General features: G+C 42.8%; 2 protein-coding genes across 3 annotated transcripts in view; both read left to right on the top strand.

Annotated features, from left to right (window-relative positions):
• Window positions 1–973: 973 nt before the first annotated feature.
• slc20a1a (solute carrier family 20 member 1a) lies at window positions 974–6662 on the top strand. The gene is made up of 11 exons (XM_026188578.1): window positions 974–1124; window positions 1890–2540; window positions 2640–2780; window positions 2914–2999; window positions 3225–3321; window positions 4497–4616; window positions 4766–4975; window positions 5062–5542; window positions 5628–5813; window positions 5885–5969; window positions 6098–6662. Exons 2-11 carry the CDS (start codon window positions 2192–2194, stop codon window positions 6251–6253), a joined length of 1911 nt encoding a protein of 636 aa, XP_026044363.1. The 5' UTR covers window positions 974–1124; window positions 1890–2191; the 3' UTR covers window positions 6254–6662.
• Window positions 6663–9067: 2405 nt separating this feature from the next.
• The window catches only part of dtx1 (deltex 1, E3 ubiquitin ligase), a 48137-nt gene continuing 39713 nt past the window's right edge, over window positions 9068–17491 (top strand). For both annotated transcript variants that reach the window (XM_026187121.1, XM_026187120.1), the window contains exons 1-2: window positions 9068–9584; window positions 10078–10694. In XM_026187121.1, the coding sequence (XP_026042906.1) occupies window positions 10436–10694 (259 nt within the window). In that variant the 5' untranslated portion in view covers window positions 9068–9584; window positions 10078–10435. The remainder of the gene's footprint in view (window positions 9585–10077; window positions 10695–17491) is intronic.

The following is a 17491-nucleotide window of genomic DNA, read 5'->3' as shown; positions in this document are numbered from 1 at the left end:
ATATAATTATTATTAGGAATGTCTTTCCTTGCGCATATATATGCTTAGTTTTCCACCATCCTTCCATTTCCGGACAATCCTTTTTAGGTAATTTGAACTTCCTGCATTCGTTGGGAAGGTCAAAATATTCCACAAAGCCGGGCACTTGTGTGAACATGTCACAAATTAAATCCCACCAGCACTGAATAAATAGGTGATGAAGAGGAACTGATCAGCAGATTTGGAGGTACTGTACCATTTCGGAAAAAGACTGTGTTCTGCTGACAGCCTGACACTCTCCTGGAGTTTCTCAGTAAATGAACTCTTCATGGATGAGTAACCGATTGATGATCAGCACTGTTCGTGGCTCCTGATTCACATTAGTTACACTATGGCTTAGTGAGCTATAGAGTCTACACTTTCCTACAGCGAGTTTACTACTTTTTTGTTTCTATTTTTTTTTTTTTTTTTTAAGAGAGACGTTACCAGAGATTTGGAAGTAAACTACACACTTCAGCACAAAGTTTCCAGAGGCCTCTTTAACCTTGGTGGGTGAAACTTGCTAAATTCGACCAGCAGGTGGCACCAAAGCCCCGTTTGTAATATCTTACTCAGTCATTTTAAAGTTTTAATGTCCCCGTTCTTAGAAAATTGGTAATATTCGGGGAACACCGCACTGTTTATATCCAAACAGCAGAAGCTTAACCACCATAAACAAACTGTCACCAGAAATATTTCACTTACTTTTCTTTTTGAATTAGACTGAAAGATGGGCTATTTCGGCAACACAACAGACATTTGTCTTTCCTCGGCGCTTGGATAAATATAATTTGGGGGATAAGGTTAAGCAATATAATCAGCAGAAAACTATAATTACTTTTTTTCCCCCATCAACAAGCTCGATAAACATTAGCCCGAGTGCAGCAGCGAGTGTCCCATGACTGCTCTGGAAAGGCGGGTTCTCACTTGAGGCGCAATATATAAACCAACCTCCAAAGGGAGCCTCAAACACTGCAGGCCGCTGGACTGGCACCTCCTCTGACATCCTCTCACTTTGCATAACACCTGCCGAGGAAGGCCGATCACCTGACAGAGAAGCCCAGCGAGCGCAGGGGACAACACAGCGGACACCTTTGCTTACACATGTAAGTGTCACCTACCTTTAATCTCTACTCGTGCTCCCCTTGTCTTCCCCCCTCTCACTCCTTTTGAATTACGTAAGGGCAGCAAGGCAGATTAACATACCGCTATTTTCTATAGGCCTGAGTGAGTACTAACAAACTAAGAGCCCAGTTACTCCCAGTCTCTCAAACCTCTTTCTGAAGTTTTAGGTGGGATTTGTTTGTGCAAGTGGGATTTGAAAGGCTGCTGTAGTTATGTAAGTCCCCCGCAGTGCCACACGCGTGGATTTACTCTCTTAACCGCCTATTAAACAAACTTTACTCGCCAAAAGTTAAAGAAAACTAAATCAGCTGCTTGTTTTACTGCAGCGCCATTTCCTCTCTGTGAAAACGCTGATTAACACTGAATGCTCAGTAAAACTGCACAGTTGTGCATTTTCCATTTTGCCATACTTACCTGCTGCTTTGATCCTAGTCATAATTTAATGAATTGGTCCAACAAAACGCTGTGTGGAAATGTCATGTAGTAGCGGTAGTGTCATGTCCAACGTCAGTGTGAAGTGTATGAAGTGTTAATATACTGCTGATAACACGAAACACTTCCTTTTTTCTACCATTAGCCAGTAAATCATGGATACCAGGTAAAGCGGTGTGTACTGTTTGGTTGTGTCACGTACTGGAGTTTGGGCTTGTTAATATGTAACTCATCTTAGCCTTTCCAAGGATTGAAGATGAGGAGTTTCAGCCACTAACTTGTGCATTTCTGTGCCTGTTTTTGTGTTATTGCAGTGTGCATCATCAGAGGCTGCCCGTCACAATGGATTTCTCCCCCATCTGTATACCTTCTCATTTTACAATGAAGCCTACAGAGAAACCCTGCATACCTAGCTAGCAATTAATTTAAATCTCCTTCCCTTTGGAACTTTTAGATCTGAACTAAAGGGCTCTTCTATTTTTTATCGTGGTAGTAATTTATTTATAAAAACACATTACCTCATAAGTTACTGTTAAATTGCAAGGGGGAAAAGAGAAAAAATTTGGCTTGGGATAAGAGTGATTGTGACAAAAACTTAGTTATATTGTGAGAAGCGATGGATACAACTACATTAGCAACCCTGGCTGCTGCCACCACCGTGGCTCTGGCCTCTCAGTCTGGCATGTCGGGCTACCTGTGGCTGCTGGTGCTAGGCTTCATCATCGCCTTCATCCTGGCTTTCTCTGTGGGGGCCAATGATGTGGCCAACTCATTCGGTACAGCGGTGGGCTCTGGTGTGGTCACTTTGCGGCAGGCCTGCGTCTTGGCCACCATCTTTGAGACCGTGGGCTCGGTCCTGTTGGGGGCCAAAGTAAGCGAGACCATCCGGCAGGGGATCATTGACGTCCGGATGTACAACGGCTCGGAACACGTCTTGATGGCAGGATCGATAAGTGCTATGTGTGGTGAGTGCACAGACAGTGATGACGATCGGAGCACGTGTGTGCTGAAGATGTTCGGCCTGGTGTGTTTTCAGTGATCGCAACTGTGCCTTTGTTATCCAGGCTCTGCTGTGTGGCAGCTGGCAGCGTCGTTCCTGAAGCTCCCCATTTCTGGAACCCACTGTATTGTTGGAGCAACAATTGGGTTTTCCATGGTAGCCAGAGGTCACCAAGGGGTGAAATGGATGGAACTTCTGCGCATTGGTGAATACGTGTTGTTTTTTTTATCCCTACCCCACACTCAATAGATAGAAATAGCCGTTAAATATGAAATGCAAGTCAAATTAAAAGCAAATTTATTCCTAACGCATTGAAAATATGCTCCGCTTGTCCACAGTGGCCTCCTGGTTCCTGTCCCCCGTGCTGTCAGGCATCATGTCAGCAATTCTCTTCTATTTTGTCCGCAAATTCATTCTGAATAAGGTAAAGCTTATTCACTGGGAATACTTAATCAGGTCCATTAAAATAACGAGCACTCGTACTTCCTGTAGTCTGGAGGGTTTCAGCTGAGCAGTCAGGTCCCTCAAAGAGTTAAAATATAAACATAGAGGCACCAACAGCTGAACAGAGAACAGCTTGTTTCTGATAATTTTTGAGTACATGTTGCTACTTTAAACATATAACAGAGAAAGTCTGTATTTTTCACAGACTAATCCTGTACCCAACGGCCTGCGAGCCCTACCTATCTTCTACGCCATCACGATGGGCATCAACCTATTCTCTATCATGTTTACAGGAGCACCATGTGAGTATTACGTCATCAGACTGCACTGGTTATTTGTTTGATTGTTGCTTAACACGCCACGCTACTGCCACAGCAGTTGAAATCCCGGGATGAGGTGGAGAAAGGTCACATGGGCGAGTTGGGACTCAAAGTAGGTGGCAAATAAAGAGGAAGCAGTTTCATTAAAAAAAGAAAGAGAGGAAAAAACAGTCTTGAAGATGTAGAATGTTCTATATAAAAAAATTGCAAAGATCAACAGTTGTAGCGAGCAAACACAACAGGAAAATAATCAAAGTGGCTCTACAACAGATTCCGCTAATAAATGGAAAATTTCCATTCCTTTTTGTTCTGTTTGCAGGCTTGAACTAATCAAGGAGTCAGCTGGCCTGGGCCCTTCACTGAAGGCTGCAGGCCTGTGTGCGTGTGTGTCTGTGTGTGGGTCATGGAAATTACACATTGTAACTCCTGCAATGCAAAATTGCAGAGTAATACAGTATAGTAAACTGCATGCACGTTCCAGTCCGAGCATCATTTTTTGTTGCATGTCTTAGCCGTCTGTTCGGTCAGTAGAGTTCGAAGCCAGTTTGGCTTCACGTGCATGCTGAAGACGGGACACACCCATGCAGCTGTGGCTTTAATCGTGCGACCTTTTAATTGTTGTTAAGCCGCTGTTGTCTGTGAGGAAAAACAGGTAAGCTAAGTTATTAAATGTTGCCTGACTAAATTCTATTCACCTGTTTATCTATGCACTGCCAGCATTAGCAGGAAAGTGAAATTAAGTTTCTTTAACAGCAGTTTTGTTTGTTTATCTCTGGGCTGCAAGGCCGAACTCTTTCGCACTATCTGATTGTAGGAGCATACACTCTCGCTGATACTCTTCTGTGTAAGAACGAGCTGAAGTGCTGGAAGAGGCCGTTGAAACATTTTGCATAATTTCTTAGCAAACGTGAACGTCGCGTGACCGCAACCTACAAAATGTGATCTTGACTTTTTGGTTTATGTGAAAGCGTGAGAGTTGCGCTTTCAAGACGTTGCCATGTTTCTACAGTAAATCAAAGTTGTGCGTGAATGTGAAAGGGCTAACAGTTTTCTCTCGCTGTTTTCAAAGGAACAGAGCTGTGAATGAATTAGTTACGCGTCTGTTTCACCTTTTCTGAGACCGTGTTCTCTCTCGTTCCCCTGTCTTTTGTGCACAGTGCTGGGGTTTGACAGAGTGCCGTGGTGGGGTACGCTGTGCATTTCTCTGGGCTGCGCTGCCGTCACAGCCTTGTTCGTTTGGTTTGTCGTCTGTCCCCGCCTCAGGAAGAAAATCCAAGGTGAGTAAATCTGACTTTAGACTTTCAGACTATACTTTTGTAAATATGTTGACAAAAATATACGACTTATGTATTAAAATTCTATTTATTTCTGCACTGGCATCACTGCTTTCTCTTGCGTTAAAAATCTGAGTGCTTCTTTCATCCAGCACAAACAGCTGCTGCTCCCTGTGCAGCTCCGCTCATGGAGAGGAACTCCAGCAAACCCGTGCAACCGCAGCAGTCCCCAGTATCCCATGCACCCCGACCACAGAGCCCTCCAGCAGACAGTCAGAAGGTGGCTTTTAAACTGGGAGGCTCAGATGAGACGGATTTAGACAGCATAGATGCAGAAACCAAAGACCTGGACATCGCCAACGGTAATGACTTGAATCTGCACTCTAAATAGAGTATAACCAGAAGAAACTCCAACAGCTGAATTACATTTAACTATTTATTTTCATAGGTCTGAACGGGACCGTAGGCCCCATGGTGATCACTGATCCTCACAGTGGTCGGTCCCACACAATCCACAAAGACTCTGGCCTTTACAAGGACCTGCTGCACAAGCTCCACATGGCCAAGGTTGGCGAATGTATTGGTGACAGCGACACAGAAGAGCGGCCCATCCGGAGGAACAACAGCTACACCTCCTACACCATGGCTATTTACGGAATTCAAGGAGATGTCAGGTATAAAGACGGGGACGGTGGGCTGCAGAGGAGACCGAGAGTGGACAGTTACAGCAGCTACAGCTCAGCAGTGTCCAACAGGAGTGCAGCTCTGGACGAGAATGTGGTCCAAGAAGCTGGCACCGACCTTGCTGGCACGGACCAGGAAGAGGATGAGCTGGAAGTCGACCAGCCTGCCGTTTCCTCGCTTTTCCAGTTCCTGCAGATACTCACTGCGTGCTTTGGCTCTTTTGCTCATGGAGGGAATGATGTCAGGTAGGCAAGGATGTTTGTTTTTTCTGAAGAATTCATATACGTTGGTTTGTTCAGATGGCTTACACAAACTTTTTTTTCGCATTAGCAACGCTATAGGCCCACTGGTGGCTCTCTGGCTTCTGTATGAGAGTGGCTCCGTCTTGTCAAGTGCACCGACACCTATCTGGCTGCTTCTTTACGGTGGAGCCGGCATCTGCATTGGACTCTGGGTGTGGGGTCGGAGGGTGATCCAGACCATGGGCAAAGATCTCACCCCTATTACACCGTCGAGGTATGCGGCTGACAAATAAAATCCTTATTTGTGTTAAAGTCGAAGCATACTGACATTTCCTTCTCTTCTAGTGGATTCAGCATCGAGCTGGCCTCAGCAATCACGGTTGTGGTGGCATCCAATATTGGCCTTCCTGTCAGCACAACCCACTGCAAGGTAATGAAACTAAAGGGACTGTCTTTACTACAAATAGAAACATACATTAGAAATAAGCTAAGCTTTCTGCACAAGTAACGTACACGGTGGCGCATGACCTGATGAGCTCTTAAATTATGTGCACACAGGTGGGATCCGTGGTGGCCGTGGGATGGTTACGTTCCCGGAAGTCAGTCGACTGGCGTTTGTTCAGGAATATCTTCATAGCCTGGTTTGTTACTGTTCCGATCTCTGGGCTGATCAGCGCTGCCATCATGGCTCTCTTCATTTATGTTATCCTCTGAGGCCAGCACTGTCCAGCGACACTCCTACTTGAGTTGATGGACTGCAGCCAACAAGTTGTTTGACTCTGATAAATCCTACGCCAATAAAAATGTCCTGTTTGTTCTCCATTTGCTAATGATTTATATTATATCATTAAGTCAAGGCAATTATTTTATCTCCCATGGTCGCGTCCTTGAACTATGTAGACTCTAATAACACTCTTCAGTTATCCGAAAGACTGTGATCTTGTATATCCTTTTGTATATTTGTATAGAAGCAATGTTTTCATCAGATGATTCCCTTTTGACTGAAAAAGAACGAGCAGCAGTTGTATGTTTGGATATTTGGATACAGTAAAATATGGAGTTGCTTGATTTGATGATATTTCAATGTATTTTACTCACCATTAAAGATTTTCTTTTACAGAAAGATGCTTTTCTGAGTGTTAATGTGGGAGGGATGGATTATTAAAAGCAACAAAACATCATCATAAATTTGATCGGAAAACTGCTCATTAAAAAATGAACATTAGAGTTTTCACTAAGGTGGACGTTATAGTGAACCATCGACACTAATAGTGTTAGCGGTAGTGCATCTGATTCTCCTCAATGTTTTGGTGCTATTTCTGCAAAATCCACGAGGTGGCAGTGCTGCAGCAGCCTTTTTTACACACACACTGACTCCTCCATACAGGAAGAACCTTTAAATGCACAATACTGTGCAAAGGTCTTCATGTCTTTGTATTCTGCTTCCAAGAAGCCAAATTTTCTTGTAGTTTTTTTTTTTTTTCCAAGTCTGGTACCTGAAAAGACTTGACCGAAACAGAAAATTTTCAGAAGAATCTTTTTTTGGTTGTTTAAGCAACTTAACACAGAACCATGAATCATTCAAACATTAAAATGCAACTAATTAATGAGATGAACCAGTTTTGTGTCTGCACATAACTGATGACTTGGTAATGAACCGAATTGAATGTGTCCTTAGACATTTTGCTATTAGCAGCCTGACAGAGAACTACATTATCTTTGAATCTATGAAAAGGGGAAGAGTGGCTATCAAGAAGCCACTCTTAAGGAAGGGAAAGGCTGAAATATGCAAAATTACACAAGAACTGAAAATCAGTGGCAATAGATCTCATGGAGTGGTGAATCTAAATTTGAAATCTTTGGTTCAAATCATCATCAACATGTTCAGAGGAGGTCGAGAGAGAGAGAGAGGTACAACAGTGAGTGTCTGTAGTTATCTGCTTAGTGCTGCCTTTCAGCCAGGTGTGTTGGAGGTCCTTTCAGAATTGATTGAAATTAATTAATTCAGACTTTGATCCACTACTGTAATACCATCCAGAAAACATCTGACTGGAACTTCATTTTTCAGTACGCCAATGATCCCAGACACACTGCCAATGTAGTAAAAGCATACTGGATAGAAAAACACACTGAGGAACACTACTGATCACGGACTGGCCACTTTAAAAACAAATGACAATTTATTATAAAAGCCAGAAAGGCAGAACTATTATCTTTATATTATTTATTTTGAGAAGTGTTCTGACATTTTTGTTTAATCTTCCCATTGCAATAATAGTAGTTTGGCAGCAGATGCTGCTGCTGTTCCATTTAACAAGCTTCGAAGCGACTCAGTGGATATCATGAACAACAAGATTAATATTAATTAGCCATAGAACTTTCTATACACTATTTATTTAAATAATTAGCCTCTCTGTTCTCAACAAGTCAATGGATTTGACTCTTATTACTTGCATTTTTAAACAGCCTAGCGCTTTTTGTGTATCTGTGTGTATATTTTTGTTGTTATGTAACAATCTCAGAGACTGCACATGTAATTGAGTCATTTTGGGTTTGTTTGTTTTTCTACCATTGTTATCTAGTTTCACCAATAATTGAAAAAAAATCCGCAATTAAAACTGGAAATGTATAATTAAATAAATCAATTTACTATAACTCTGCTGATTTTTCATAAATTTTGCTTAAACTTTGTTGCCAGAAATGTTTGTCTGCCATTGATGTTGCCATAAGACGGAGTCAGTGTGTGATTGAAAGAGGTGAAGTTGTCAATGACATGCAATCTGTTTCTCATAACTGTGACAAATTGTTGAAATTTGCTGTCTACATAGACAGCAAATTCACATCAGACTATTACATTTGAGCTCAGCAGCCTTCCTGCTCTATAGGAAGAGTACAACTGGAGGTAAGTTGAGTCGTGCAAAGACTCATTGAGATTGATGGCAACATCTGTTTGCATTTATAAATTAATATTTACAAACCTTCATCGATCTCTGAGAGTGTTTGCAGTCATTACCAGTCAGACTGCGAATATTTGCAGAAAGATTGTCTTGAGATCCAAAGCGGCCATGAGTGTGCAACACCAAACACCATTAAACTGTGGGCAACCATTTAGCCATGACTTGCACAAGTTGCAATCCACCACAGACTGTGAAAAATTAAATGCAACCACCAGACAGCCACCGATTTTTTAAAAATTAATTTTAGCCGCTAGCTTGCTCTTTATTATTTGTAGATTCGTGTCTTTAATGGCTGACCCTGAAACAAAAGTTCATGGGACTTTCTGTGCAATCTTGTATGATTTGTATAACCCTATGCCAGATAGAGCTGGATCTGTATGTTTTATGAAATATAAATAAATTTAAAAACTAATAAGCAATTGTACGATAGTGTCTTAATATATTGCTTTGTTGTTTCCACATTACCTGGTCTGCTTCCCTTTCTTCACTGTAGTCTTATCCCATGCAAGGGTTTTATTTTGAAATTGGGGACCGGAAGTTGTATAAATCTTTTCGCCTTTTTATTGACACTTTGACTGATTTTATAAAAAATATATATATATGGGCTCTTCATACAGGTGTGCTTGGACATTTATTGTTGTTGCGATGATTATTTGGGGTTAGGCGGGGATCGTGCGTGTACTGCGTGGATGTTTGTCTGTTTGGCGTCACGGGGAAAGGAGCGCGCACAGCAGCGCAGCGGCGGCTTCGCTCTGCACTGAAAAACCGTGCAACTGGGGCATGCGTTCACTTTACACAGCGGACCAACAAGCTGGTGGAGACCGTGGCGGATTCACGGGAATACCGCGACGTGTCGCTTTTCTGTAATAAACACCGGATTACTGGAGGTGGGTTCGGGGAAGATTTGGGGTGTTTAGCGATAAGGAAACGTAGAAATCACAGATGTGAAAAGGTGCGCTTTACCTCGGGCTTTCCCCCCCTCTTTTCTTTCTTCCTCTTCCACCTTTGATAATCTGATTTTCGTCCGGATCCAGTGAAAATGCAGCCTGTACCTGACAGATGTGTGGCACCACAGCTGCAGCCTACAGGTCTGTATCGCCGCTATTAATTCAAGCGTGTTTTTTATGCCATAAATGAAAATTCAATATGAGGCTTAAGACAGACTGAGAATTGAATCAACAGAGGCAGTCTATGGCACTGACTGCATCTGAACAGCTTCTTATGCAAAAAATAATAATTAAAAAAATGTCTGAGTGATATTCTGTCTGCTGTAATTATAGTAGCATCTGGCCTTTTGTGCTCTGCTCCTGAAACACTCACTTGATTAGAATTATTTTGTTGCCAACAAAACAACAACAACAAAAATCCCCAGACAAATTTCTTCACTACATTTTAAGTAAACAAAACGAATTGGCACAGGCCGGTTATTGTGCTACAGCACGGAGCAGGTTAGATTTGTGTCAGGTCCTCTAAAACAATGCCTGACTGCTTACTCAGAGGATAAATCACAGCTTTTGTTTGCCAGTGTGCCTGTGCACCTTGTCTTCTGTTTAGAGAGTATCTCCTGTCTACCTGCTGCAGATCTGCTGTGGTTGGCTGTGGAGGACTGAGATTGCTAAAGCTGCAAATCACATCATCAGCATCATCAGCATCAACATCTGCCACTTCAAACGCGACAAGACACAGGAGGACGCAGGCTGCTTTTTGCATGATCAAAGACGGAGAAGTCAGAAAGTACCTGTAGACGATGACTCCAGCGGAGCTGTTTGCTTGAAAGCAGCATGAGATAACTGGGGGCTGCCACGCTAATCGCTGATTCAAGCTTTTTTCCGTTTGGCAATGATGAAAAAGCCCCTCTTTGTCAGCTGACTGACAGGGTCGCAGTGGTGCTCTAGCACAGGACGTTGCCAGCAGCCGAAGCGCAGACACCACAGAGGAGATGGCTCGTCCAGGATCCGGGTTGCTGGTGCCCGTAAATGGGCTGGGGTACCCCCCTCAGAACCTCGCCAGGGTGGTGGTCTGGGAATGGCTGAACGAACATGGACGCTGGAGGCCCTACACCGCAGCAGTTTGCCACCATATAGAAAACGTGCTGAAGGGGGATGCCCGGGGAAGTGTAGTTCTAGGACAGGTGGATGCTCAGCTCTCTCCTTACATCATCGACCTGCAGTCCATGCACCAGTTTCGACAAGACACAGGTAAGAGTGTGCACAGATGACACAGATGCCGGTGCCAAGGAAAGCACAGATAACACAAATTTAACCATAACAATGGACTCAATGTACTGTATACATGTTTACTGATAAATAATATGGTATTTTAGGATGTCCTCATAGCAGATGATGTCATATTATCCAATCTGGGCCAAACCAGCTTTAATGCGCTTGGTACACAAACTCCACAGTCATTCCAAGAGAGTAAATGAGAGCCCCGATTGCTTTGAGGCTCGTGTATATGAGCCACAGGTAGAGCCAAGAGGCACTGCCACAAGATGAATGTGAAGCATAGAGCCAATTAAAGTGTAGCAGTTACATATTGAGCCAGAAATGCCTTCATGCAGCTGTTGGGATGCCATGACCTTGCCAAAGGTCACCATGATTTAGCAGTTGTGCATCCATCAGACAAATGAGATGCAGTTCAGTGTAAACCTCACTCTGTCTTGTTATTCATGTGTTAAACAGTTTGTAATTCAGCGAGTTACAGTATGTTGTTAGGATCTAAGTCATTTCTTATCCTGCTGCTACATGACTTCAGTTTCTGTAAGTTTTCACACCTACATACAGAAAATGGAACAATCTGGTTTCACAGTTATTAGACAATTGATACCCCGCCATGTTTGAACTACGGCGCGTGCAATCCAAAACTTTGTCCTCAATTTTGCATTTAATGCGAGCTCTGTGAGACAGCATGAGGCCAACATTATCTCGACTGAGGGATCGATCGCCTCTGGCCATAACGCGCTAACAGTAAATGCCGACCCCCCCCCCCCCCTTTCCTGTTACTACGTGTCGCTTTAGAGTAAAATCCAAGCCACCACAGCCTTTGTTTGGCTTGCAGTAATTCTCTCAGATGACTGCTACCTTTTAAAATAAGCCCAGATGCTTTTTTGTAATTCTCCACCAACGATCAACACTCTCTCTTTGTGAGGATTCCCGTCATGCTTGTTCCAGTGTGTGTGTGAAGCAAAGGGGGGGAGGAGGTTGTAGGCATCTGTTAAGAGCAGCCTTGGAGAAATCGCAGCTTTCTCAATTATTATTCTTCACAGTCAGCTGTGGTTGATTACAACTCTATTAGCCATTTATTGTGACATCTTTGTTAGGATGCTCTGAAACTCCTTTTTTTTAAAAAGTCTGACGACAAGAGCTTCCACTCTCTTAAGTTAGAGGCTGGAGTTGCTGTATTTGAAAGTGTTATGTAACACGAGAAGTGCAGGGACACTCTCGCAGGATGTACAGAAGGTAACTTCACTGTCCGCGGGTCTGCACTGTGTCACTTGTCATCAGTGTGCGTGATTCATCAGCATTAATAAATAGCTGCAGCGCCCTGAGGAATACAGATAGAATTGAACAGAGCTCAAATTCCTAAAAGGTCAGACCAATTTGCAAATGCATTAAGTAATAACCGTGTAAGTGTCTTTCAACAGATGGGTGTAGTTCAGGCTATAAATGCAGAGGAATATGGCAGCGGTCACAGTGGTCTGTGGTCTGCTTGCCCCTTTTAAACTAAATAGTAACAAAAAAAGTGCTTAGAAACCAGCAAGTAGATTGGGGTATCTAGAAAAATATTAATATTAGCATAATGTATCTTATAGTCAGTCAAACTTGGTATATCAGTATTTTTCTACTGTTCCAACATGCTCTTGTCGATTGTGCTGACTATGAGGACAACTCCATTTGTGAATGGCTGTCAGGTAGGTTGTAGTACAAGCAGCTGCCTGTTTTTCTGCTGTTCTCGTTGACGTCCCCCCCTTTGATAAAACACAGAGCTGCACATGTGTCTGTGAGATGAACCACTGAGTCGTTTGTCAGCCATTACCACGACACGGGGGCTAGGCCTGACGTTTATCGCTCCTCACTGTGCTGTTCACCGTGTTACCTTCCCCCTCGGCTGGGATAAACCTGTCACGGCAGAGGCTGATGGACAGTAGGTCTGGATGCTCGGTGCCTCCTCCGCTTTGTCCTCCTCTGCGCTCTCTTTTGCTGTCCTTCCACACGGGCACACCTCTGTCCTTCGTCGTCATCGATTCAAACTCCCATGAGGCCTAGCTTCCAGGCTGTTGCGATGTTGTTGTAGCGCCGCTTGAGTGGAGGGATCTCGACGAGCTTGTTTTGCTATAACGTTGAGTGTGATGCATTTGTTTCACATCGGATGTTTGCTGTAGCTCAGCAGGTCACCCTCAGCCACTTGCTTTGTTGCAGGCTTATGGAGTGTCCCTGTGGGGAAACCCCGTTTTGTCGCAGAGCCAGTGAGCTTGCCCTCTGAGGCTGTTTCCTTTTTTGCTAAGAGTTGTAAAAAAAGGTTAAGTATGATTGATATCCACTGTGTGTGTTTCTGAATAAATGCTTCTGTTTTTGCATGTGAGTAATTGTTGCTTGTGTGATTGGTGCCCTCTGCCTGTTATGATGTTTGGGTCCCGTCCCTGCAGGCTGTGCAGGGCTGCCCTTTGCTCCCATGGGTTTGGGAGGATCTGTGGGTGGTAGCCAGGCCGAGTTACTCAAACTAATGAGACAGCAGCTATGTTTTATCTCCATGACTCTCTCTAATCAGAGTGCCATGACAAGAAAACACAGACACCGCAAACGACGAAGCATGGCCCGGTTATGGAGGGAGTAGCCTTAGAACATCTGCATTTAATTGGCACTCAAAAACATACAGGGCATGGATTTCATCTCAGTATAGTTACTAGCAAAGAACAGCAGAGTTACTGGTGAAAAACACCAGTCTGTGGTGAAATCCCGACTAGCAATGCTTTATGGATATAGTATAAGAGAAGCCTTAGAGGCTCATATAAGCATAGTGTGAATAGATATCCAGCTGAAGGCAGGGGGAGAATTGACTCTCGGCCAAGAAGGATCGATCCGTTTTCCTCCCCAGAGGGGCATTTAAACCTCTAAACACTGCTGTGGACTGATCCCCTTTCACTACAGCCACCCCCACAGCAAAATACACGGGCTTATCTGGCATTTCCATCATATACCAACACTTGTGGCCTGTCTGATGGATTTCACACTGCAGCCACTGCTTGGATTTTAAGCACTTTTCCTTTTTATATGTATCAAGATCATATGTAGGTGACATAACCCAGAAACCCTCATCATCACCATTTGTGCTCTATCCCTCAATCTCATTTAGCAACAAACATTCACACTTATTAAGTATGCATCCAAAATTCTGTAACACCATAAAGTCACTTAAATCTGTTCTTCTCCGCTGAGTGCGAAGAACAATGAAAATGTAAATATTTCAATTCACATCGTCAATCTAATATTGATCTGATTTGTATTGAAGATTGTTCGGCTGAATTTAGACTCTGATTGTTGTGAATGTGCGATATGGATTCCAGCGTTTCTGTGACCTGAAAGAGTGTTAAGGTTTAGCTAACAGTGCACCACCATGACCGTGGCTGAACTTGTGCACGTCTGGTCAGCTTTACTTTTTAGTATGTTTGTTCAGATGTTAAATACAGCAGCATTAAAAAAAACTCACTGTTTCAAAACATGCTATATAGCAAGAAATAAGTGTGATGTAACAGCAAATGTAATGATAACAAAATGAAGTTAAAATACAGCGTTAGCAAGTTCCGAGCTCTGATTGTACCTAGCTTAGAGGATATTGTTGATGCTAACTGTGTGCCACTTATGGAAGACATTGTTAAATAAATCAACAGATATCATTAATGTTATTTACAACTGACAGAATCAATACTTACATTACATTACAACAAAATGTGGATTTTCTTCTGAGGATGAAAAAATGTGTCATTTATACGCAATAGGGGAGGTTCAGGCTATTTGTCTTTGTTACATCTACCCTTCAGTAAACGAGGTAAGACATGTTATATTGTTATTTTGTATTCTTGGGCTCCACAGCTGAGGTCCATCATGATCAATTTCTCTGGAAGAGAAACTCAAGATCGGAACCTTTTTCCACATCTTTATATTTAAACATAATGCTACAAATACGTAACAAAAATCCAGTGGTTAAATATCTGGTAAACATTGTTATGTTGTTCATAAATATTTAAGAGAAGCCACTCCCCTATCTCAGTTTGTCTGGTACGAGGTAGTCAGTCAGCAGCTACCTGGAAGAGCAGATTCTGTTTTTATGTTTGGATGCATTATGGATTTTTATGGAAATAAAAAAAATTTGCAAGATGTACTGACTGTGATGGGAAATGAAACCAGTTTATCCAGATCCCAAGTCTTGCCTTCTTGGTTTATATTCAGAAACATATAAATATAGTAAGAATGAAAGGACACTAATGGACCTCAGTCTGCAAATTACAAGAAGAAAACAATTGTCAAAACAAATGCTATCAATGTACTGCTGGAAAAGAAGAAATTACTTAAGGGAGGGCAAGTTCAAATACATATGGGGTCCATTTATGGTCCACAAACACAGAGACTGATGTATGTGAATGAAAGGAAAAGAAAAAGGGGTTTTATGTGTGTTGTATTCTGTTCTGTTTTATATTCAAAGGGGCTATAAAGGCTGGTTTATAATAAGTGTCCTGTGTGTTAGTTTTGTGACCACTGATCTGACGTAAGTAATTGTTGAACTTTGCTGTAATTATATACATTGTTTTTATTAAAAATATGAAAACAGTGTGAGGTTGATGGACTAGATGAAGCTTTGGCATGTAATTATTATATATGTAATGATAAAAACGCTGTAAAAACAGATATTTCTATAGTAGTGAAAAAAACAAGAAGGTTTCTGTTATTTAATTGTTTATCTGTTGCACGGGGGAAGGTCTTCATCAATAAGAAAAGCTTTAAAACCTGGGGAAATACAGTTAAAATACCCACATTCACATTTTCCAAAGCTGTCGAGTGGGGCCATATTGAAGTCTCTGTTGGGTCCGCGAGCCTTATGTTTGACACCCTTGCTTTAATAGGTCATGATGTTGATATTTTCTCACAAAGTTGAGAAAATACATAAATACAATAAATCAATTTGAACTGCAACAGAGAGCAGCGTGCAGGTCATTTCTGCATACGTGCCACATGTGTGTGTGCAGTCACTGTTGTGAGCTGGCCCATGTGTGACTGCAGAGATAACCTCTATCAGCAGCTGTTGGCTGCTGTGTTGATGGAGCAGCTCTTTGTTTGTTTTTGTTTCACGAGCGTGAGAACCTCTTCTTCTCTGCCCTATTTCCCTCGGCTAAATGCCCTCTCTGACTAATTATGGTTGAAAGTGCCACAAGTCAAAAGCTCTCATCTTCTGTTATGTGTTGAGCTGACAAACAGCAGTAGTTGTGGTTTGGATGCTACCTGTGAATGTGCTCGAGCACTTGTTATGCTGTAGACCAGAAAAGAGGGTGGCGCGTTTGTGTGTTGTTTTCTTTTTTTTTCCTTTTTCTTCTTTATTGTCGTTTAGTAAGTAGTAAGTGTGTGTGGGAACTGTTCTGGTGGTCTGTGGGAGGAAGCTGTAAAAAGGATCCCTGCGATGTACGTGGTAAAGGTCAGGTACTGTATGCATCAGCTCTGACTGTGAAATCCCACTTGCGTCAGAAGAAAGAAAATAAGCAGAGAGTCCAGCGACTCTAAAATGCACATTTGGTATCGAAATGTGAAGAAGAAGCAGGTAGAAATAGAAACAAGGCAGACAGAGTTACCTGAAGAAGAAAGCGGTGCACAAGCTGACACACTGCGTGAGAAGATGTCATACTACATTCTCATACTGGGTGTATTTCGACTTGCAAGAGATGAATCATACATAAATGAGTGTGCATGTATATGAAACTTCGAGTGGATGTTTATAGCAACAGCAAAATGATGCTCAGCCTATTGGTAGACCCTGTGCTCAGGTTCTCCAGTGCACCGAGCTTGGTGAAATCCACTTGCGTGTTGGCAGGAAAGGAACAGGAGCAGCAGCGCCGTGGAGAGGGAGGGGGGGGAGCAGGCAGAGGTGAGGAGAGAAGAGGAACAGAGGGAGAGGTGGAACGTTTTCCTGATGGAAGGTGACAGAGCGGAGGGAAGGATAATAACACCGCGCACATTTCCCTGCTCCTTCACTCTCACATGCGCTCAGACACCTCGCCATCCATCCCATCAAAGCGTGCCTGTTTTTAATTATGAAGTCATCTGCCCGTGTTTTTTATCACTTATCTGACAACATGCTTTGTTTATAGAGGCAGATGTCTGCAACAAGGTACCAGAGTGAAAAGTTGCTTGTTTAGTTTGACTGGCGGTTACCTGTGAAACGGTACACATGATTCTTTATCCTCATTGCATTATAGTGATGAGCAGGCTGTGCATCCCCTGGAAACCACTGGCGTTGGTAGCTAAAGTGCATCTCCACATCTCCTTCTAATCCAGCGCATGAACTTCTAAAGCAGATATCTTACTTTTTCATCAAGGAAGTGGCTTTACAGCCACTCTCTGCACTGGTTGCTTATCAGCCCGCTCTAGGAGGTCAGTCAGATCAGTAACTGTTGTCTGTTTCAGCCCGTCTGTCTGCTGCTGCTCCTGCTAATAAAGACGTATGCATGATCACAGCATTATTTGATTAAACGAGCCTCTCTCCTGGATCCATTTATGGGCTGATCTCTTATCTTGTTCTAGCATGTCGAAGCAGTGTCTTTAAGTATCATCACTCTCATCTTGGGTGCTTTTATTTCCCAGATAAATAACTCTTTCCAGTCTGTTGCAGATAGAGCTGCTCCAAAATATGATAAATAAAGTGAGTCTTGTTCTGTTTGTTGTGTTGAAGAATTTCCGTGCGGCTTCATAACACAGAGAATCTGCCAAGTGCTAGCTAGCTGTCACGTTGA

The sequence above is a fragment of the Astatotilapia calliptera genome, chromosome 12 (assembly GCF_900246225.1).
Source record: "Astatotilapia calliptera chromosome 12, fAstCal1.2, whole genome shotgun sequence".
Lineage (NCBI taxonomy): Eukaryota > Metazoa > Chordata > Actinopteri > Cichliformes > Cichlidae > Astatotilapia > Astatotilapia calliptera.
The sequence above is the reverse complement of the archived record's forward strand: the minus strand, read 5'-3'. Positions and strand labels throughout refer to the sequence as shown.